This window comes from Pinus tabuliformis, chromosome 6 (genome assembly GCF_031772625.1).
Source record: "Pinus tabuliformis cultivar Carrire ecotype Pingquan chromosome 6, CPIR1, whole genome shotgun sequence".
Lineage (NCBI taxonomy): Eukaryota > Viridiplantae > Streptophyta > Pinopsida > Pinales > Pinaceae > Pinus > Pinus tabuliformis.
In genome coordinates, this window is record NC_142292.1 from 1,142,186,931 (window position 1) to 1,142,211,662 (window position 24,732).

A 24,732-nucleotide genomic window follows, 5' to 3' on the forward strand; every position below is an offset into this window, starting at 1 on the left:
CGATGAAGTGCTGATCCTACTACACTATTATGACAGGTGGTATCAGAGCTGGTCCAAGTTTTGCAGGAAACTTGGTGAACTAGATCAAGGAGTTGATTCTATGAAGACTGAAGGCTTGAAAGGGAGTTCAAGTTTTGCAGGTGACAGGTGGAATATCAAGGTGATTCGGGTGAATGGTGAAACAGGTTTAGCAGAGGTGAAGCTTAGTGCTTAGGTCAAGCTGAACGACAAGGCATGGAAGGTTTGGAGGAATGCGAAGGGAAGCTCTTGCTTACCTTATACAGGTTGAATCGGTTGAAAGAAGAGAACCCCTAGATTCGAAGGGAACTTGAAGTCTTGGAAAAGAATCTTGAAGACGAACTTCTTCAACTTGGTTGGACAATGGAGCAGGATGAAGTTTCAGATTGTGCTGACAAGGAAAAGGAATAATGGATTTGAGACTTCTGCGATCTGCATTATGTGTTGTTATATCTTCCGGATCCATCGCATTTTGTTAATTTATGCATCGACGTTTCGAACCATCCTCTGTGGTTCATCATCAGGATTTAGATTTGTGAAGAAGTCAGAGACAGATGAATGAATAAATAAAGGTTAAGGTGGGTAGTATAAGGAGCCGACAAGTTTTTATGAAGGTGAGGTTTTTTAATTAATTTATAATTAATTTAATTTAAATTTAAATTTAATTATGATCTTTGTTTTAATTTAATCTGTTTTAATTTAATTTAATTTGGATTTAATATAATTTTCTGATAACTTAATTTAATTTATTTTAACTTAATTTATTTAATTTTAATTTAAATAAAAATTTTAATATGATTTAATACAGTTTATATTTATTTGGTTTTAATCCAATTTAATTATTTGGTTTTAATCCAATTTAATTATGATATAATGTAATGTATTTTTATTTAATTTAATATAATTCACTAATAATAATATTTATTTATTTATTGTCCGCATGGGGCAGCTCAAGTGGCAATGGGCGTGGAAATGAAGTCTCACCGAACCGGAGATCTTGGGTTCGATTCTTGTGCTACCCTCCCTGGAAATGGGGTGAATAACGGACATGCAAAAACTCGAAAATGAGAAGGTCCCACCTAAGCTTACAAAAAAAAAATTATTTATTTATTTATTTATTTTAAATAAAATCATCATATAATGTATTTTTCTTTAAATTAATATAATTTAAATTATTATTATTATTACGAAGATTTAATTTATTTTAATTATAATTTTATTTTTAATTTTTAATTTATTTTAATTATCATTTTATTTCAATTTAATTTATTTTAACTATAATTTATTTTAATTATTAATTTATTTTAATTATAATTTTATTATAATCATATTTTATTTATAATTTGTTTTAATTATAATTTATTTTAATTATAATTTTATTTTAATTTATAATTTTATTTAATTATAATATAATATAATATGTTTTAATTTTTAATCTAATTTAATTCCAATTATATCTATATATACAAATATATAAATGTATATAAATTTTTTATTTTGAAATAGATTAAATTCAATTAAATTAATTAATTGATTAATTAATTAATTTTAATTATTATTATTATTATTTTTTTTTTTTTTTTTTTAATTAAATTATGTTTTAATTTGGTTTTGATTTAGTTTTAATGTAATTAAATTATGAAGATGAGTGAGGTTAATTTAACTAAAGATTATTAATGATTAGGATTTGTTTGGGATGTGGTGGACCCTCCTGTTAGCGCGGGAATCCAGTTATCACTTATTTTCCAACCGTCATCACGATTAAGGTTATTGGGGTGCTTTCTTATTTCGATAGCTTCTCTAAATTTTCTATGATAGTAATGCTCTATTTTGGCCATAACATAGGAGTTTTCGATGCAAATGTGATGATTGGTTTTACTAGAGTGATCAGCCAAAGCCGAGGTTTTGGTGCGATTATGGTTGATGTCAGCAGCATGTTCTTGAATCCTTGTTAATATGGATCGGCCGGTTTCACCAATGTATGTTTTGCCACATGAACAAGGGACCAAATAGACCCCTCTGTGGTGTTTAGGGTCAATAGGGTCTTTTACGGATTTAACCTAATAAAATTAAGCAATGAACACAATATGAAGAATCTTATTGAAACCAACCCCTACACCCCTCGGATATATGGAGCCCCTAAAATTCACAAAGAAGGTATACCTATTAGACCCATTTTCAACACAATTGGAGGCCCTACTTACCACCTTGCGAAACATCTTGCTAAAAAGCTCAAACCCTTGGTGGGTAACACTAGCTCCTTTGTCAAAGATTCCAATCATTTCATCAATGAAATCAAGTAGATAAAACTAGACCAAGATGACATCTTAGTGAGCTTTGATGTAAAATCCCTCTATACCAACATTCCTATAGATGAAGCCATGGATGTTGTTCACAAAATCACTGACCCTAACACAACTAAATTAGTGGAAATCTGTCTAAAATAAACGTTTTTTAGCTTCAAGGATGAGATATATGAACAAACTTGTGGTGTGGCCATGGGATCACCCTTGTCTCCCATCATTGCTAATTTGTTCATGGAACATTTTGAAACCAAGGCCATTGAGTCTTCCCCCTTAAAACCTAAACTGTGGAAAAGATATGTTGATGACACTTTTGTCATTTGGCCTCATGGAAAAGAAAATTTAAACAAATTCCTAGAACACCTTAACAACCAATCAAATTACATCAAGTTTACGATGGAAGTGGAAAAAAATGGTTGTCTTCCCTTTCTTGATATCCTTATCAAAAGAAACCAGGATGGCACAATATCTCACCAGGTCTATCGTAAGAAAACGCACACTGAACATTTCCTGCATGCTAACTCTCACCATCATCCGGCTCAGAAACTTGGGGTGCTAAACACTATAGCCACAAGGGCAATCCGTATTTCAGATCATGATAATTTTGAGCAGGAAAAGAACCACCTCTTGGATGTTTTCGAAAAGAATGGATACAAAAGACACCAAGGTATTAAGGTTTTCAAGAAAGTTGAGAATCCCATAAACAAACAACACAAGAATGATTATGCTGGTACAGTTCACCTTCCCTACATTCTAGGCACCACTGATAAGATTTCACACATCTTAAGGAAGAACAACATAAAAACCACTTTCAAACCTATGAAAACAATTAACAGATGTCTTAAATCCGTAAAGGACCCTATTGACCCTAAACATCACAAAGGGGTCTATTTGGTCCCTTGTTCATGTGGCAAAACATACATTGGTGAAACCGGCCAATCCATATTAACAAAGATTCAAGAACATGCTGCTGACATCAACCATAACCGCACCAAAACCTCGGCTTTGGCTGATCACTCTAGTAAAACCAATCATCACATTTGCATCGAAAACTCCTATGCTATGGCCAAAATAGAGCATTACTATCACAAAAAATTTAGAGAAGCTATCGAAATAATAAAACACCCCAATAACCTTAATCATGATGATGGTTGGAAAATAAGTGATAATTGGATTCCCACACTAACAGGAGGGTCCACCACATCCCAAACAAATCCTGATCATTAATAATCTTTAGTTAAATTAACCTCGCTCATCTTCATAATTTAATTACATTAAAATAAATCAAAACCAAATTAAAACATAATTTAATTAATTAAAAAAATAAAATAAATAAATAAATAAATAATTAAAAATAATTAATTAATTTAATTAAATTTAATCCATTACAAAATATATATAGATATAATTGGAATTAAATTAAATTAAAAATTAAAACATATTATATTATAATTAAATTAAATTATAAATTAAAATAAAATTATAATTAAAATAAATTAAATCTGTCCATGTTAAAAATAAATAAAAATAAAAATAAAAATAAAAATAAAAATAAATAAAATAAATAAATAAATAAATAAAACTATAATTAAAATAAAATTATAATCAAAATAAATTAATAATTAAAATAAAATTATAATTAAAATAAATTATAATTAAAACAAATTATAAATAAAATAGGATTATAATTAAATTATAATTAAAAAAAATTAATAATTAAAATAAAATTATAATTAAAATAAATTATAGTTAAAATAAATTAAATTGAAATAAAATGATAATTAAAATAAATTAAATCTTCTAGTAAAAAATAAATAAAATAATAATAATAATAATAATAATAAATAAATAAATAAATATTAAATAAATATTAAATTTTGTTAATTTAAAGAAAAATACATTACATGATGATTTTATTTAAAAATAAATAAATAAATATTATTATTAGTGAATTATATTAAATTAAATAAAAATACATTACATTATATCATAATTAAATTGGATTAAAACCAAATAAATATAAACCGTATTAAATCATAATAAAATTTTTATTTAAATCAAAATTAAATAAATTAAGTTAAAATAAATTAAATTATCAGAAAATTATATTAAATCCAAATTAAATTAAATAAAAACAGATTAAATTAAAACAAAGATCATAATTAAATTTAAATTTAAATTAAATTAATTAAAAAACCTCACCTTCATAAAAACTTGTCGGCTCCTTATACTACCCACCTTAACCTTTATTTATTCATTCATCTTTCTTTGACTTCTTCACAAATCTAAATCTTGATGATGAACCACAGAGGATGGTTCGAAACGTCAATGCATAAATTAACAAAATGCGATGGATCCGGAAGAATATAACAACACAAGGAAAAGGAAGTCATGATGATTGAGGATGTTGCAGATGTGACAACGATGGAGGATGAACTTGAGGATGATCAAGTTGGACCAGGATCATGTAGTTTGTAGACATGGATGGATGAGGATACTCACATGGAGGAGCCTCATGATGATAATGTAAGTACTATTGATACTTGTGTTTCATTTGAGAATTTGGTAGATGGACCGTATGCAGGGAAGAGAAAAATCAGTTTGCCAATGCTAGGGAGGATCTTACCATGGATGTCTACGATGAGACCTTGTATGGAGAAGCAATTATTGTTGACTATTGCAGGACTTGTTGGGGTTGTTTGTGACCTTATGGTAGAAGCTACAAAGGCCTGTGACAAGGGAGGAACATGATGATCATTGTGGAGGATTGGGTCATGCTTTAGCCACATGGAGAATTGGCTAAGTGACCGGCATGACTCATGAACAAACTGGAGGGCACACACTTGAGGTATGATGATACTTGGGTGGAATTATCATGGCCAAGACCAAGAGAAAGTCTTGGTGGAACCTTTAGTGGGGGAGCTATGATGGAGAGACTCATGTGATGATGATATGGTTGGGTGACCGAGTTCACTAGACCGAAGATTGCAGGCTTGGATGAGGATGACCGATTGTTGTGATGGGTCTACTTGGTTGGACTACATGGGCAACTTGGTCATGGACATCAAGTTGGGCACATGGAGCTCATGATGACATGAGATTGTTGTGACGTTTTGGGACTTCATATATGGTAGACTTGGAGGATCTGATGCATTGAGGAGCTGACATCAGAGACTTTGATGCATAATGGGATGCATACTTTTGACTACATGTATGGGTGTGGCTTGAAAGAGTGACTTGATGTGGAGTATCGATATGAAACACTTTGGAGTGATGGGGTTACAACGATGATGATGCCTTGGTGGCAATACTTGGGCATGGGTTGAGCCGAGACTTAACCACTTTGACACATGGGAGCTGATTGATCTATGATCATGGGCAGCACATGGATATATGAGACAGGTGTATACTTGTTTCTATGGCAGACTTTAGGCATGTCACATTACAGATATGATGGAGGTCACTTCATGGACCTGGATGAGGCACATTGAGAGTCGGAGATGATCTCTTCATTGTGAGGAGATGGATATTTTGCAGATGGATGATGATCTTGGATAGAAAACATCATGGATAACATGTTACATATGAGATGAGGGCTACTTCATGGACCTGAGCATGGCTTATACTTGTATGGAGATGAATTCTTGATCGAGTTAAGGATGTGATGAGATGTTCTGAGAAATGATTGATGGTGGCATGAGGATGTGCATTCTCATGGTTTGAGTGTGAAAGTTGGACTGATCACCCAACTAGTTCAAACATGGGGTCGTGAAGCATGCAGAGATGTGTTAGCATTTGTTGGAGTATCATGGCAGCAGTTCACACAAGGATGATACATGATGAGGTCGACACAATATGTTGTAGTGGACATGTAGCTTAATATGGAGGGGCCAACCTTCCAATATTGAGAACATCATGTGGAGATTGCGATAGGGTGGTTGATGATCATGGATTGATATGATCTTCTGATGTATGAAATACTGATGGGGTGTATGCCTTGGTATGGATATCTTGGTGACAGATGGTTGTTGGGATGAGATATTGTCGAGGACGACAATGACTTCAAGTGGGGGAGGATGTAAGGACCTGCGGTCCAGGTCACCTTCACCGTGTGAAGGACGGGGGAGGAGGTCATGTGAAATGTGAAGTGAACGAGCTAAGGGCGAGTTTATACGATGTTGGGCGAGTTTAGATGGTGGTCCCACGAGTTAGGTGGGTCGACCCTCCACTCGAGCGAAGGCAACATGCTGAATGAGTCGGCTTGCACGTTGGGCGTGGGTCAGTCGGGTGACATAACCCACCACCCACCCATATATATTGGTGGAGCATTTAAGGAGATAAGTCATCATCATTCGGCCAACACGAGTTTGATTGAGGAGTTCTGCAGTGCGTGGATGAGCCCACACGATGGGTAGAACTCGGATGAAAAACTTGTGCAGGAAAGTTGGGTGAGAAACTCGGGTGGAAAACTCGTGCAGGAAACTCGTGCAGAAAACTCAGGCAAGGTCGTCAGACAGAACTCGAGTGAGGTCGTTCAAGAAGAACTCGGGCGAGGTCATCAGGTAGGGAACTCGGGCAAGGTCATTCAGGCGAACTGGGTGAGGTCATTCGGGTGAGCCAGGTGAGGTTGTCGGGCAACTCGGGTGAAGTCATTCAGGTGAGCAAGGTGAGGTCGTCGGGCGACCCGGGTGAGGTCATTCGAGTAAACAGGGCGAAGTCGTGTGGTGACCCGGGTGAAGTCTTGTGGCAACTCGGGTGAAGTCGTACGGGTGAATGAGTTTAGGTGAGAACGGGTGAACAGGTGGACATGTAGACGGGCAGTCAGGTGAGAGCGTGCCGTGCATGCCGAAACGAAGGTTGGAACTAGAGGTCATGAATGAATAGTCAGGTAGGTAGGACTGTGTGTGGTCCACCGAACGGAGGTCGGGTAGGATCTCACGATTTGGACGTTTGTTGACCAAACGAAGAGCGAGTCGGGTGGAGACGTGTGACAAGGTGAATGAAGGGTTGGTGAGTCATGCGGCGACTGTGCAGAGGCATCAACGAGCTGGGCAACCGAGTTTGCCGAAGTTGGAAATTTTGGCTAAGTGTAAATTTAGGGTTTCCCAAGATTTAACTTGTACTTATAAAAGAAGATTATATATATATATAGATATTGATTCGAGCAGACTCATATTGCAGGGAGTTTCCCCTCCCTTTATACTGTTGTACATTTCTATTGTATAATGTTGTTTATGTGAATGTTATGGGCTTTCATTGTATAAAGGACAAATATAATACTTGGTAACGAAAAATAAACTAAGTATGGAATGTTAGGCATAGCCTACAATCGTAAGTATTGATGAAAAGAAAAGGGTTGGTAGTGTCGCACCTCGCTATAGTGCGGTTGGAAGAGTACCACCAATGTAGGGGTGTGACACTCGGAATTGTATAGCCACTGCCCAACCACCCGTGGGGGTGGCTGGGCGGTGGCTATCTGATTCTTGGAATCGGATAGCCATTGCCCAACCACCCGTGGGGGTGGCTGGGTGGTGGCTATTGGATTCTCAGAATCAGATGGCCACCACTTGGCCGCCCGCAGGGGTGGCCGGGTGGTGGCTCTCCAATTTTGAGAATCGGATAGCCACCCCCATGGGCAGCTATCTAATTTTGAGAATCAGATAGCCACCCCCATGGGCAGTTGGGCGGTGGTTATTCGATTCCGATTACGAGAACTGATACTATTATGCGTTCAATATTTGTAATATGTGATTTTCGCATTAATTTTTAAGTTAATCATTATTTTTTGAAAAAAAAAAGTGATTATTATTATTTTTTTGACATGAAATTCAAAAAAAAAAAAAACTATTATTTAACCATTTTTAGTTAAGATTTTCGTATAAAAATTGTGATTTTGACATGTCAATTCTAGCAAAAAATTATCAAAATGTGTAGTTTTTTAGTTATATTTATGTTAAAAATGGTTATTTTTATGTCCATTGTTAAAAAATATTGATTTTAGAAACAATTATTTCATGTGCATTGAAAAATTAATTAAGGATGTATAAATATGTAGAATATCGAAAATTCAAAAGATCAACTTTCTAATTTAAAAATAAAAAGCAATAAAAACCTCACTACAAAAAAATTAAAATTAAAATAAAAACAAGAAAATATGAAGAAAATTACCACTTCAAAAATTATTAAATTTACAAAATAATTATTTACATTTCATACATTAGAAAATTTAAAGTCAAAAAATAGGTCTTTTAAAAAAAGGTTCTGATGCAAAAATACCACTTTTTAAAATCAGCATGAAAATCACTACCATTCTAAAATGCAATGTACATAAAAAAAATTAAAGTGCCAAAAACTATGCTCTAAAAAAACATGTGTGTTCTGCATCACCCCTTTTCAAAATTAGGTCACTTTTTTGCTATCTCTACGAAACGGGTAATAGTATCAGTTCCCGTTTCAAAGTTTACATTATTTGTGACAGTTCATCTACCCTCATGAGTCTTCATCTAATCTATGATTGTTACATCCCACTATCGACACTTGACTTACACTTGACAAGACATTACATCACAATGCACATGTACCCATGTGAGACAAAATGGATTGAGAAAGCCATGCTAGACATCACTATGACTTGGACAACTATTGGAAGACCAGTTCTTTGACATCTTCATTATGGTTGATAGTAGCGTACTCATGCTAAGACCGGTAGTCTGCGATGGTGTCCGTGTGCTCCAAGATGACATCTTTTTGTAACCTGACTCTTGCTTCCATAGCATCTGGGTACACTGCTCAGGCTCCTCTGTCCAACTCGTCTGAAAGCATGCACTTCATTTTCTTCAATGTGGCTGGACTAGCAAGATACTTGTGCATGATGTCTACACTGATGGGGAAGTCTGGGCCGGTGGCAATGCGCATCAACTCGTCAAAGTACGAGTCAAGATCTATTCGGACCTTGTTTTGGGAATATTTAGTGTTTCTACAAAACGACTAACCCTCTAGATCTAGTAGGTTATCTAGAAACAACAGAGAAAGCAATCTTACGTTTTCCTATAAACAACAGATAAGATAAAGGACAGAAACCTACTTGTGACTTCCACTTGTTCTTTAACTCCCTTGACAAATTTTGCTGCTCCTTCCCATACTTAAGTCACTTGAGAAGTACCTGCACAACTTACAGAAACAAAAACTCGTCAAAGAATAATGATCTATTGTTCATAAATAGCATAGAATCGAAAGCATGATATACACATGAATGCATTTTACATAAACAAAAACATAAGGGAAAAATCTCAAAAGCTTTATTGATAAGAGGAAAGATTACAACCAATGCGAGTTCAATCCAGCATCATCCTTCTAATTCAATCCTTCTTCACCTCATGAAAAGCATAACATTCCAGCAATATCACAATACTTGCACTCAATCCTAATCTCATACCACCAGCATCTCCTTACAACTCAATATTTTTTAGCCCTTTAGATCTCTTGGATGAGTGATCTATTTATAGATGAGAGAATCAGGTAGGGTCATCAATGATGATGATGAATTCATTTCTATTTTTAGAAATTGGTTCCATGAAAGAGGGAGATAGGAGGTTGATGTCTCCTACTTACTTTTGTTATCCAAGGGTGAACTCAGAGGGCATGTGGCACTTGAGAAACTTCTAGAGGTTTCCAATGGATAAGAAATCTTCAAACCCTCATGGAAAACTACCCAAGTTTTCTCATCTCAAGCTAAAGAGGGACTAAGTGCAATGCATAGCACCCAGTCAATGTAGCACCTGCAATGCATTCAGCCTGATAGAAGGCTTCCTGCACTGATCTCTTTAGGAGTACTTTTGGATGCTTTCTGTAAAGGAATTTCTTTGGGAGTAAGGTATTCTGATGATTAGCCTCTTTAGGGCATGTAACAACTATATTAGGGGTTGATGAACCCTAATAACATTAATCTATAAGTTGGGGTTGATATGCCCAAATAAATTTGTAACAGTTGCATCCTAAAGCATGAGGTCGTAAATATCTATGTCGGGTGAAATTGTTTATCATGAGGATAGGAAGTTTCGAAATGGAAGGAAACATGCATCAACTACAATACAACACATCATGATAATTTGATTTTTCTCATGAACTAGCTGAGGGAGGCATTCCCATGCTCAACATATAAACTTTCATTACATGTACATAGATCAGATAGTCGTCTACAGATATAAATTCGTGCTCCATGATTAGGAGGACCATCTGGGTAAGGCCTTTGTACATTTGATTTGGTACTCCTAAATATATCGCAGCTCGGATGGATGAAACTAGATCCGGGGTATTCAATCTCGTTCAATCTTCACTCAATGTACAAGTCTAACCATGTGAATAGATGTTCTAAGGTCGAACATGGAGAGACATCACCTGATTATCAGCCAATGATGTAAGCCGTTAACAGACGCGAGAGGGATCACTGATAATAATGATGATCCTCAAGGTACTACAACACATTTTTTCATGGTGTGAATAAATGATTTGATGTCGAACACCATGCAAAATCTTTCGGTCGAAGGCCATTGATGTCATCTTGTCACTAGAAGTGAGAAATCTGCTATTGATGTATGCAAGCTTCAAAGTACTGAATGGGTGTTTCTAAATCAACTTCTTGGATAATGAGCTGATGTCAACAAGAATGACTCATCATAGGAGGGCCTTGACTTATCCCACATCTATGACATGAAATGAAGCAAATGATTTTGGAGATGAGAATTGACTGACGACACAAGGTTCAAGAATGGCGGTCATGAAAATGAAGGTTTACAGTATTGCAACGGATGAAGTTTTAACTGGATGACTTCTATTGATCATATTGGTGACACTGAGATGAATTGGTAGCATTGACCCAAAACAAAAGTGATGGATGGTGTGGTAGACCAACGGTCTGATAACCATCAAATTGAACAACCCAACCCCACTAGTAACGGAGATGAAGTGAAAGTGTCATGTTCAAGAGCGACTCGCTACCATAAAATTTTCTCGATTTTTCCCATTTTCCCCAGTCATTGCTGACTAGTACCTCTTTATTTTTATCAAGCTTGAGGAGGATAACATATGATTGTTCTATAATTCACCCTTCGGGCAAACCCATCGCTATTTGATGTTTTAATAAGTCTAGTGACGGTAAAACTCGGTCTCGTCTAGATGGACAAGTTTGTTGCTATTTGATATTTTAACGAGTTTAACGACAAAGATAACTCGGTCCTTTTCATGTTTATAGAGTTTGAAAAGGGAAAAAAAGAAAACTCTATAAGTTCTTTTTCGTAAAATAATCCCTCAGGTCCGAAAAAGCATAAAATAATACAAGAGAGATGTCGTTTCCAATCCTTTAACGAGCTGGAATGGACAAGTGCTTGACAATATTTTCTTATTTAGAGAGTCTGAAAAGATTTTAAAGAGGACTCTATTGTTTCTTTTAATTTTTTATCAAATCTTGAAAAGGAAACAAAAAGTTTTCTTTGTGGTCAAAGATGCTCAATTCACCATTTAGTATATCGGATTCTGTTTTCAGTCGTTCATCCTACTCAAAACTCCACCAAAGATGATTAAAAATACATGTTCATGGATAAAAATGAATAAAAAAGCAACATTTACTTGATTTACATGTAAAAATAAATATGAAAAACAACTTTGGTAATTCTTTTTAACCATTTCACTTTTACCATTTGATTTGGAGCTCTAGAGCAGTTTTTTACCCCAAACATCACCAGCTGACTACAAAGAATTCTATGCATCATTTCTTGTGTCGTTGGGACCAGGTAGGAGCTATCCCAATGCTCTTTCATTCTATTCCATTTATTTTCAATTTTGAGCAAAAATTCTTAGTTTTTCAGGTCCCCATGGTTTCATCTTGTGTTTTATGGATCATCGCACCCTTTCCCTATCGAAAAGTGCGATGCATTTCATGCACCTAAAAGGCAACATGCAATGCATAGCACTGTCTCTAAGGAGAGGGTGCGATGATCCAGAAAATTTTTTCTCAAATTTTTAACTGATATTTTCAAAATTTGGATCCTAATTTACCTAGTGGTTGTGTTTGAAATATTCATCAGATCAAAATGTTCATTACATGGATAGAACGAGAACATGAGGAACAAGACATGATTGCCTTAAATGATCAGGGCACAGTTGATGCCTAAAGGAACTGTGGGTTGTTGAAATTCTTTCGCTTATCCAGCATGCGGAAACAAATTGAACTACTACAGTATCTTGTTTGTGCTTATGATCCTACTGACGAGGTTTTTCACGTTAGGGGAAAAGTGATCCCCTTTACCATCGAGAATGTTTACTTTCTGACGGGTTTATCGAGGTGGGGTGCCCCCATTTCATTATCAGGATTCACCAGAGGAGGTGAATCAACAAGAGATTATATTTTTCAGTTCTGTCAGGAAGGATCTCAACCCAACAGATATGGAAAGATTCATATCCAAGATTTTAGTGATCTACCTTTGAGAACAATCCTCTTTACCCTTGCTAGACTGGCTGGCATTGCGGATTTACATTTGGAAAACAGATCTTATATGCAGCGTGCTTTAGAGTGCTTGGAGCCAAATGTATTCAACTAGTGTGAGACAATTCTTCCATCTATGAGAGAACAACTAACCAAGGTGAATACTGGGAAGACAAAAAAAATTGGTTATGGGTCTATCTTGATTTCGTTTTCCTTGGAGAGAATCACACTTATGCAGCCACAACACATTTCTCTAGGAGTACCTGGACCTAGGGACCCACGGATGTAGAGGTGGGTAGATCTTATGGATAGGCATGCTACCCAGTCATCAATCTCATTTTCCTCTACTTTCTTTGAGTGGTTCGACCATCAAGAGATGGTATTCTCAGAATATCCATATGCTGGTATGGATTTTTGTGGTGATCCGGATCTGGTATTTCCAGTTGGGGTGCAGTGGAGCACTATTGGTAAATTGATTCGACCACGTTGTTTTTGTTTTAATTTTTTTTACTTTTTTATGTTTTTTGATTGTTACCAAGACTAAATAAACTTGTGTATGTATGCAAATGTTGGATCTGTTTGACCTATGGTACACTTACGGGAGGCAGATTTGCCAGTTTAGAGAGTTGTTGGGAGGGTAGTTCTTAGATATTTGGACATAGCGGAGACCTTGGCTCAGTTGCAATATCACATAGAGGGTTTAACCCTCAGTATTCTAGATGTCTAGATTGAGGAGTTGCCCATGAGATTGCAACACCATACCATTGGCATACCAATTCATTGGATGAGACTCTTGCATATGATAGCACAGGTTCTGACCTATTATCATCAGTGGCACTAGTCCATTGAGATATTTTCTGCATTCATTTTTGAGTTTTTGGGTCAGATGACCGATTTTGTCTTGGACATAAACTATTTGTAAAAACTTATATACAACTATCTATTTGGCTTTCAGAGTTTTATTGTGGTTAAGCGATGAAATCTTGTTCAAATGATGACGTGAATTGAAAATTCTTTCTTTACATATGTTGCAAATGTCTATTTAACACATAGTTTGCTAGAGAGTCAGTCAATGTGTTTAAATTTATGGGAATATGTTGATATTGAATAAATTCAAAATGTCTTTCCAAAATTCGAACTCTAAGGAACATGCAATGAATTGCTGGGTTTCAGATGGAATAGACACTAGTAAGCTGTAGTATGAGCAATTGTGAATCTATCCTAACAATGATTCGGCGTCTTCCATGTGAAATGGAATCAGAGAGGAGTTCAATCAACACGCTATACTCAATGATATTGTTTGTCGATCAACCAATACATATCCCTCTAAAACTCACTAACTCGCCGCTTGGAGCGAAAATGGCCCATGCTGCAGAAGATAGGTTCTGCGTACTACGACTAGCTCCACAGCAAACCCAACAAATGGTTCCCTAAAATTCAACATTTGCAACAAATGTGAAGTGGATTACCTAACCAAATCAAAACTCTAAAAGAAAACTAACAAACAAAAATGCAATCAAAGCATATGTACAGTGAGTTTTACTACACTTAATTAAGCATAGTAACATTTAAGATACAACCCGTTTCATAGCTGCGACAATGGAATCCCATCATAATAGACTAACTCGTAGGCTCCTTTTGTAAAAACACGTTTAACAATATAAAGTCCCATCCATAATGGTTCAAACTTCCCTACTCCTAGTTTGTCAGAATCCTAATCGTAAAGCAAGACTAGGTCACCTTCTAAGAAGACACGAGGCTTAACGTTCTTGTCATATTATGCCTTGATGTGTTTCTTAAGTGCTTCATTAGTCAATGCAGTATCACGATGGGTTTCATCCATATGGATTAATTCCAAGAATTGTGCTTCTTCTTCAAAAGTATCAGGTATCAGGTCAATTGCGAGTTTGAGGGATGATATTTCACATTGGATTGTTAAGACTGGTTCCAAACCACACACCAACTAAAAAGGCGTAAATCCAGTCGCATTTCTCATCAAGGTTCGGTATGCCCACAGAGCTGAGCACGGGATTAAATGCCAATTCCGTTTATGGACTCCAATAATTCTTTGCAACATGTGCTTAAGGACTTTGTTGATAGCCTCAACTTGTCCATTAGCTTGCAGGTAGTATGGAGTAGAACTATCATGTGGCAGTCCTAATTTGGTAGTTAATTTGATCATCATGTAATTGCGAAAATGCGATCCATTATCTATAACTATAGCTTGTGGTACACTGAACCTAGAAATGACATGGTTAAAAATGAAGATGGTAGCTGTTTCGCCACTGCTGTTCAATGTAGGCATCACCTCGGCCCATTAGTAAAATAGTCAACAACGACTATAATATACCCATGCTCCCCGACCAAGGTGGGGTTACATGAAATAAAATAATTGCCCCATTTTGCGAATGGGCCAACAGTAACGAATAGATGTAGTGGTGCAGGTGATAATCTAGTTTTATGATAAAAAAACTGGCAAGCATGGTAACTTCTGATAGCAAGGATGCAATCTTTGAATATAGATGGCCAGAAGTAACTAGCTCATAGAATTTCTTGTGCAGTTGCGTAACCATATAAATGCCCCCCACAAGAACGTGAATGACATTCATTCAAAGCTTTCTCGGCCTCCTCATGAGTAAGGCACCTACGTAAGATCGTATCGACACCACGAGGATAAAGTGTATCACTAATAATCAAATAATATTTGGCTTGGTATCTAGCACGTCATTGTTCGGAGCGAGAGGTATTAGGCTGAAAAGCTTGGGTCTAAAGATAGATGAGTATATTTGGATACCATGGATCACTTGACGAAATCAGAAACAGAGACTCATCCAATAGTGATGCTTCTGATGTTAAATCATTGGAGGATGAGGGAAGATCGCAAAGTAGCTCAGCAAATACGTGAGATTTCTTTGATTTGCATTTGACGAACTCCAAATCAAACTCCTGCAAGATAACTATCCATTTATAATATTTGGTCCCCCCAAAAATTGACGTGACAAGATGTATGTCATAGGGTTGCAATCTAATACAATGATAGTTTTGCGAAGGAGGATGTAATGATGAAATATCTGCACAGCTTGAACAGCTGCCAAGGCTAACTTTTCAACATATGAATATTTACTTTCTGTATCATTGAGATTGTGACTCAAATAATATATAGGATGTTCGATTCCACTTTCCTCCTAAACTAAAACCATACGAATTGTTGTATCTGCAGCAGCGAGATACAAGTAAAATCCTGTTTGATATTTTGGGCCATACATTAATGATGCTTTAATCAGGGAATCTTTGAGAACATCAAAATAAGCTTGCGCAACTTGGTCCCAATGGAAGTGTACCCATTTCTTCAATAGACGTTTGTAACCTTTAGCTAATTCATCATAGTTTGGAATGAATCTCCTCAGAAAGTTTTCCTTTCCTTGAAGTCTCTGTATCTGTAACAAATTTGGAGGCATGTTAAGAATTGCCTGAACCTTTATGGGATCAAGTCGAATTCCATCTATACAAACTACAAATCCAAATGAATCCAAGAAATTGACCAAAGCCAACACAAAACACACATTTGTGCGGATTGAGTCTTATTTGTAGTGTCGACAACGTAAAAATATTGCTCTGAAATGTTGTGGGTGATTTGTCTGTTTTTGTGAATGAGTAGGCAAATCATCAAGATAAGGTTGAACAATGTGTTTGATGTGATGGAAGGCATAATTCAGTGCCCTTTGAAATGTAGCCCCTACATTTTTCAAACCAAAGGGTAGTTTTTGATATGCGAATGTGCCCCATGGACATATAAAGGCAGCTTTTGATTGGTCCTGTAGGTGGATATTGATTTGATTGTACCCAGAAAATCCATCTATGAATGAAAATATTTCGCATCCGGCACATTCGTCAATAATCTGGTTGATAAAAGGTGTAGGATAGTTGTCCTATGGACATGCTTGGTTTACATCCCTATAATCGATGCACACTTGAATTGTCCCTTATTTTTGATCACTAGAATAATATTAGATACCCAATCAATAAGGGGTACAGGGAAAATGAAGCCAGCGCACAAAAGTTTTTCAACCTCTGCTTTAATGGTAGTGGCTTTCTTAGGATGAACAGGTCAAATCCACTGTCGTACTGGTTTGACATCAGGGTAAATTTTAATCTCATGTTCAACAATGTTTGAGTCAATGCCTAGCATCTCCTCATAAGACCATGCAAAGACATCTCGAAATTCACGAAAAAGAGCACAGTAATAATCTAGTTCCAATGGAGAACAAGATTTGCTGACATGAATATTTTCTACAATGTTAGGATTGGTTGAAATGTTTATAGAAATTGTTTCTTCTATCTTATATATATTATGCTCAAAATCTACAGTATTTACAAAATTTGATAAGAAATCAACGATTAATGGGTGATCAAGTTCATCTGAATAATCTTCATTGTCATCTCAAAGGTGGGAATGATGATGATAATATTCCCATGACATCTCTCCTATCACCATTGATTGGACGATTCCTTAATCCATAGAATGTATACGTAAAAAAGGATTCGAAGAGCTACCATATTCTAAAGACCTATCTACCTATGCAATTGTTGAGTGCAGATTAGGGTTTGTCATACAAGCCAATAAATTCATTGTTATAATGATTCAATGGGGCTTGCAGCATTGCCTCACCATAATCATCACTTTCAAAGTAGTTTGAATTCTTCTCAAAATCAGATGATCTAGAAGAAATCATGTTGCAGGTCTCCACTCTTGCCACTTTCACCAAACCAAATGGTGACGGAAGGGTAAAAGTGCCCATCAGGGAATTATCTTTTAGGAGACCTACTCCAACATTTTGAAGTGATTGTGAGTTTCCGTGTATCAATGGAATGCTTCTCGTATCCTATGAACTATTGGAAAAGAAATCTAGCTGATCAATGATTGTGATTCCACCCTTGAAGGGAAATGCAATCGTTCGAGAGTATGTGGAAACGACAGCCATAGCATACACCCAAGGCCTTCCTAGTAAAATGTTGTAATCAAGGGGTCCATCAACTACCTCGACCTCAATATTTATTATTTTTCCCCCTAGTTCAACTTGCAAGTTAGTCAAAATCCCATACAGAGTGTATGTTCTTCCATCGAAAGCTTTTAATGTAGTTGGTAATCGTGACAAGGGAAGTGAACCAAGAGTTTTCCAGCAGATCATGGACATAATGCAAGTAAATTCTCCCTCATCAATAATAGTTCGGTGAACATTTTTATTGAGAGATTTTCCCTGTATTAGGAAATCTAATTGCGCTGGTAACTGTGGCGTATATCCCGCATGGTTAAAAACCACAAGATTTGAATCTGTAGGATCTATTCCACCTATTGCTGACAAGAAAGCTTGCTTATAGGAGGGAAAATTTTGCAACACCTAAAGTGTCAACATAGCGGAAGGTGATTGAGCCATATCTTCCACTATATTATAGTTTTGAGCTGCTCGAGTATAAGGGTTGAATGTTGATTTGTGTACAACTCCCTTTGGTGGATTTATTGTTAATTCCGGTATAATTGGTGGAACAACTTCTGGTGAAGTCAAGGTCAAAGTACTATGTTGATCAGTAGACTAGTTATTCAACAACAACAGATTTCCATAATCTTTATTCCTTGTTGACACCAAAACATCATTTTGCAGATTTTCGATAGACAACATGAGTACTTGGGATGTGGAAGAATTATCAGTTGCAATCAAATGTGTTTCCGGGGTTGGAAACGAATCTTTCAACACTGCTAAGGTATTCAAAGTCTTTAGAAGTTTAGAGACCTTAGATTGATGTGGACAATCTCTTGTATAATTCTTGTCATTACATATCAGACATGGATAATGAGGTTTCCTAGCCACAGTAGGGGATTCAAATGATTTCTCAGGAGTGGAATTTTCCTCCTTCTTTTTGTTATTCTTCCCCTTTTTCTTACCTCTTGGTTGCTTTGGATTCTTGCCTTTATCAGATGACACGACATTAATCTTTGAGGTAAGAATGTTTTCTAATGGATTTGCATTTTGATTGGAAATAACAAGAGTTTGACCAAATGGTCCTCTTACTGTCTGTGTTCTTGAAGAACTGATCACGCTGTCGCCAGAATGAGAGTCCCTACTCCATTTTGGAGGTAGTCGAACAGTGAAGGCTAGTCTAGGTGCATTGGGAATTTTAACATAGAGTGTGCCTGATTGTGTATAAATAAAATCCAAATATTGGGCACAAGCGATTACTTTCTCTTCTGTGAAAACTCCTCCTTTTGCCACATCCTCGGTGATTGATGGCAACAAGGACTTTATGAACCACTCAGCTAAAATCTAATCGAGAACATACGCCTTAACCATTTGATGACGACGCCGACATTCATGAAAATAATCTGATATATGGGTGGAGGTAGTCTGTTTAAAGTTGGTCAAGAGTTCTGTTCCAGTCTCGTACTTGATAGGTAATTGGAAGTGGTCAAAAAGTTAGTGGCTAAATGGTGAATTTATCGAAATAAGCTCTTGGTAATTCAATATACCATTTAGCATTTAGGCCAGTAAGCGTTTTTTGTAAAAGATGAAGTCTGATCGAATCATCATTCAAAGTACTGGATGAACACCATAAATGAAAGGTCATAACATGATTCGATGGGTCTTCTCCTGGATTTCCATTAAACTTTGGAATATCGGATGGTAACTTATGAGGAATCATTGGCCACCAAGGTTCATATACAATTGGATCATTAGTGAGACAGTTTAAATTTGGTAATTCTAGAGTTGCTACAAATGGCAACTGTCAATTCAAGTCAGGTGGAGCATACCTAGGATAAGATGGAATTACCTGTATAATAGGTCTTCCCATACTAGCATAGGGCATCTGCATTTTGTAACCTTGGTAAGGTTGTTGGAAAAAACCAGTAGAAAGTGGTTGTTGATAGCCAAATTGAAATTGTAGTTTTCCATAACCTACAAAGCCTTGTTGCCTAGGTCCTTAGTAAGCTTAATATTGACCAAAACCAGTTTGAGCTTGTGAACCAAGTCCAAAATGGGGTTGGTACTATTGTAATTGAGGTTGTTGGAATTGTGATAGCCATGGTTGTTGAACCAACTGTTGGTGCCCAGTAATGAAATATTGACCAAGCTGTGGATCAACTCTACTAGTGTATGCCTATGCCATTCCAGATAAAGGTATACTAACCTAAGGTTGTTGTTGAGCTTCAAAAACAAGTGGCTATTGTATAAAAGCTTGAGAAACTTGAACCTCTTGCCTTGAAACGTGTGGTTGCAAGGAAGAAGGATCAGTTTGTACTGGTTGAGATACAACAGATTGAGCTTTTGACTGTGGCACAGTTGTAACAGCAAGTGTAGTAGGAATATTTGACATGGTTTGTATTGGTTGTGTTGGATAAACAAGTCTTGGTTGGTCTAGCATTACTGGTTGCCATTGAAAAAATATAACTCCAGTTTGACTTGAATATTGTGGGAAATTACCATGTGGTTGTCCCCCGGAAAAGGGAAGAAACGGTGAATAAGCATATTGCTCTCCATATGGTGTCAATCCAATATTTAATGGATACATTGGTCTTCAATGAATAGGTTGCCCAAATTGATACTGGAGTGTAGGATCAAATTGTTGAGTTCCCATTTGAGAAAAACTAGGTAGAATTCTGGATGTGTTTATGGGTGTTGACCATGGTGCAAAAGCAACCCCTGAGTGGGTTCCAAACAATTATTGGTAACCAACCGGGACGAACGATTCACCATATAGGTGTGAGTCAGGTGTGGTAGAAAACATCGAGGGAGTGAAAATAGAAGATTCTTCTACAGCTGCATCAAATGATATAGTCTTGGATGTTGACAGTTGTTCAGCCATAGTTAACTGGCCCAAAAGTTGTCCTAAAGATTCAACGGGAACTTGCAAGGAAGTAGGATCAAATGAAGTAAAGTAATCAAGTGTAGTAGGATAAAGATTAATCCCATTTCCAAAGTGAAATGGGGTACCAGGTCTGGAATCCTCTACTATTTCTTCTATGGCAATCAAATCTGGTGGAAAAGGTTGACCGTCAGGTCTGTAAAATATTTCTGGTGTTGATGAAAGTGTAGTTTCTACAGTGACTAATGTTAGAGGGGTAACAACTTCTGAATGTTGAAATTCGAAGTCCAGATGTTTAGGTAAAGGAACAACAGTTTCAAAGGGAGGTTCATGAACAACTTCTCGTTTATATGTAACTTCTATTTGAACTAGGATAGATTCCGGACCAACTCCTGATGGAGCTGTTTCAAGTTCAAAAGCACTTCATGGTTGAACAATTTCAAATTGAGGATCAACTTGTTGTTGGACAATCTCAGTTATTGTTACACTAGGATCAGTGCTAATGTCCTTAGGTAACTGTGTAACTTCCTCTTTAGGAACAGATGTACCAAAAATAATTGTAGTAACTGGAGTCTTTAAAGCTGTTGAAACAAATGTATCAAATAACTTATATGAAGAACTAGGAGTTCTTGATGTACTAGACTCAGTTAAACAAGATCTCTTTGTCCGAATTGGTGTCGCTATGGGAGGCAAAGGTGGTTGACTCACTGTTCTCCACAAACGATGGGGTTTGGGTTGACTTTCTTCCATGATTGCAGATTACTTTATCAACTTAAACTCAACTAAGGAATAAGGATGTTATTCGTGGTCAATTAATTTTAACAACACTGGGACACAACTTTGCTTTTTCAGTTTTAAAGAGTGAAGAGAAAGAAAAAGATGACTCTAGTCGCCTTCGATTTTTAATGAGCCTAAAAGGAAAAGTGCTTAGATGATCCTTTTACTTTTAAAGATTCGAAAAGGAACAAAAGTGACTACTCTGGAGACTCTAGGCAAGAGGGTTTACCAGACAAATTGCAAAACTGCAATATACAACTTGGTGATACATGAAAGAGAAATTGCCAAGGACTTTATGTACCATAGTTAATCTTCCTGAATGCTATGTTCAGTGGATTACGATAGGTAAGGTAGCAGACTCATCTTCCTAGGGATAAATCATTTCAACCTATTGGGGTCTCCCACTATATACGCAATGGTATAGGGAGCACAAGCCCATACTAGCACTTATCGGATCAAAGAGGAGGAATCACCCAACCTTCAATGAAAATGACATCCACTAGCTTTAAAGATGTCAGAACACGTCTCTAGCCTAGACCTCTAGATGTTTTCATTAAGTTCCAAAGCATTGTTAGATTAATTAATGTTTATTTTAAGTTGACCTTGCTTAGAAATTTACCTTTGAAGGTTCACGCGAAATGTGTTATGAAATTCCTAAGAATGCAACTAGAATGATAAGCACTCTTTTCATTTAATTTCAACAATGAAAATCCAAACTATAAGGGATAGAGTATAGAAGTACTTTTGAGCAAACAACAAAGAGCACAAACTAATGCAATTCTCTAAACCATTCCTTTTAGCACACAAACTAAAACTCTAAAATTTAAATGCATGTATTTCTTTTCAGTTTCTCTTAATGTGAATGATACAATAAGAAGAACTAATGCACAAACGATTTAGAATTTTTCATAAAAAAAGGCAACTTATGACAATTTTCTTCTAGGAGAGAAAGGGAGATTGAACGACACTTTCAATTTTGAGTAAATGAAACTTTTTGACACTTAATATGAAAATCAAATCAAATGCACAAAATAGATCAATCGATTAGCTATGAAGGAGGACTTTACGACACTTCACTTTTCGAAGAAAATGAGGACTTTACAACACTTTTCTATCGAAACGGAAATTGATCAAAAAATACTTTCCAACAATGGATTGCAAATGATATAATAAATACATAAAAACATTCACCAATCTTAGTCTAAACATGGCAAATTAAAGAGATGAAGGCTGGTTTTAGAGATGAGACATCATTCATGTTCAACAAGCAATTCAATCAAAGATGAAAACTGGCAAAAACATCAATTCCTAGATGGGAAAACTAATCTTCGAGAGATCAGCACAGGTTGTGGTGATAGATAGTGCACTAAATTGCTATGTTCCCTTTTAGGAACTGCAATGCATCACAAGTCTGAGTTAAGGATAGTGCAATGATTACAGTGAGCAATTTTGAAGGTGTTTTTGGCTCAGATTAGATTCAATTTTTAGTAGATTAGAATTTAATTCAATGATCTACAGCAAGTATAATATATTGGGATGTTCTGAGAGGCTACTTAGATACTAAAAAGGGAAAATGAGTTCCCCAATGAAGTAACCAGCTTTTTTCTGGAATATTTAGTGTTTGTACAAAATGCCTAATCCTCTAGATCTAGTAGCTGATCTAGAAACAACAGTCAAAGAAATCTTATTTTTTCCTATAAACAACAGATAAGATAAAGGACAAAAAACCTACTTGTGACTTTTGCTTGTTCTTTATCTCCCTTGACTGATTTCATTGCTCCTTCCCATACTTAAATCGCTTGAGAAGTTCCTACACAACTTACAGAAACAAAAATATGTCAAAGCATAATGATCTATTGTTCATAAATAGCACATAATCGGAAGCATGATATACACATGAATGCATTTTACATAAACACAAACATAAGGGAAAAATATCAAAAGCTTTATTAATAAGAGGAAAGATTACAACCAATGTGAGTTTGATCCAGCATCATCCTTCCAATTCAATTCTTCTTCACCTCATTAAAAGCATAACATTCCAGTAATATCACAATACTTGCACTCAATCCTAATCTCATACCACCAACATCTCCTTGCAACTCAGTATTTTTTAGCCCTTTAGATCTCTTGGATGAGCGATCTATTTATAGATGAGAGGCGGAGGTTGGGTCATCAATGATGATGATGAATGCCTTTCTATTTTTAGAAATTGGTTCCATGAAAGAGGGAGATAGGAGGTTCATGTTTCCTACTTACTTTTGTCATCCAAGGGCGAACTCAAAGGGCAGGTGGAACTTAAGAATCTTTTAGAGGTTTCCAGTGGATAAGGAATCTTCCAACCCTCATGGAAAATTTCCCAAGTTCGCTCATCGTAGGCTAAAGAGGGACTAAGTGCAATGCATAGCACCTAGTCAGTGTAGCACCTGTAATACATTGTAGCTTGATAGAAGGCTTCCTGCACTGATCTCTTTAGGAGTACTTTTGGATGATTTATGTAAAGGAAATTCTCTAGGAGTAAGGTATTATGATGATTAGCCTCTTTAGGGCATGTAACAACTATATCAGGGTTTGATGAACCCTAATAAAATTGATATATAAGTTGGGTTGATATGCCCAAATAAATCTGTAACAGACATATGCCTTTGTCTTCACCTAGGTGGGAGTTCCAATATATGGGATCGCATTTTCGCACACCACAACATCCATACTCTTGAATACACATGCATGGGAAACTTGTATACTAGTGATGCGCTGGCGAAGCTCTTCATAGTTCCAGATCTGACTCCAGATACGTGCCTTTAGCTTGACCTCCCTACGCTTCATAATCTTTGGCAAGTGAAGAGGGGCTCCCTTGTATATCATCGTCCATGTTTGTATGTAATCAACAACAAAAATGCACATTCGCCAAGATACGTGCTCTTCTAACACATCCCTATTGCCATCTGTTGAGATGGACCACTGCCTTGTGCATGATACCAAACTTAGAATACAACGCCTGCATGACTATGTCAAGGGACAACACTTCATCTAGTATTTCCTTCTTTAGTTCTACTTAGGTGGATGTTGTAACCAACTCTCCTCCTTGCTTGGTTGTCTATAGTTCCTTAGCCATTCACTCATTCTCAGCTATTAGAAAGAGAACACTTGAGCTAGTGGCTTCAGCATACACTTTGGTAGCATCAACCAAGGCTACTGGATGTTTGTGCACATCAAACATGATAACTCATTCCTCAAATTTCACAGGAGATGTATGATCATTCGAAGTAAACACTCTGTGAGACTACACAACTCTAT

At 36.3% G+C, this 24,732-nt stretch overlaps 1 protein-coding gene across 1 annotated transcript; it reads left to right on the forward strand.

The window, feature by feature from the left end:
• The first annotated feature begins 2,516 nt into the window (after window positions 1-2,516).
• LOC149262886 (uncharacterized) lies at window positions 2,517-21,361 on the forward strand. The gene is made up of 2 exons (XM_089382805.1): window positions 2,517-3,051; window positions 21,195-21,361. The coding sequence occupies exons 1-2, from the start codon at window positions 2,517-2,519 to the stop codon at window positions 21,359-21,361; spliced, it is 702 nt and encodes a 233-aa protein (XP_089238931.1).
• Window positions 21,362-24,732: the final 3,371 nt, after the last annotated feature.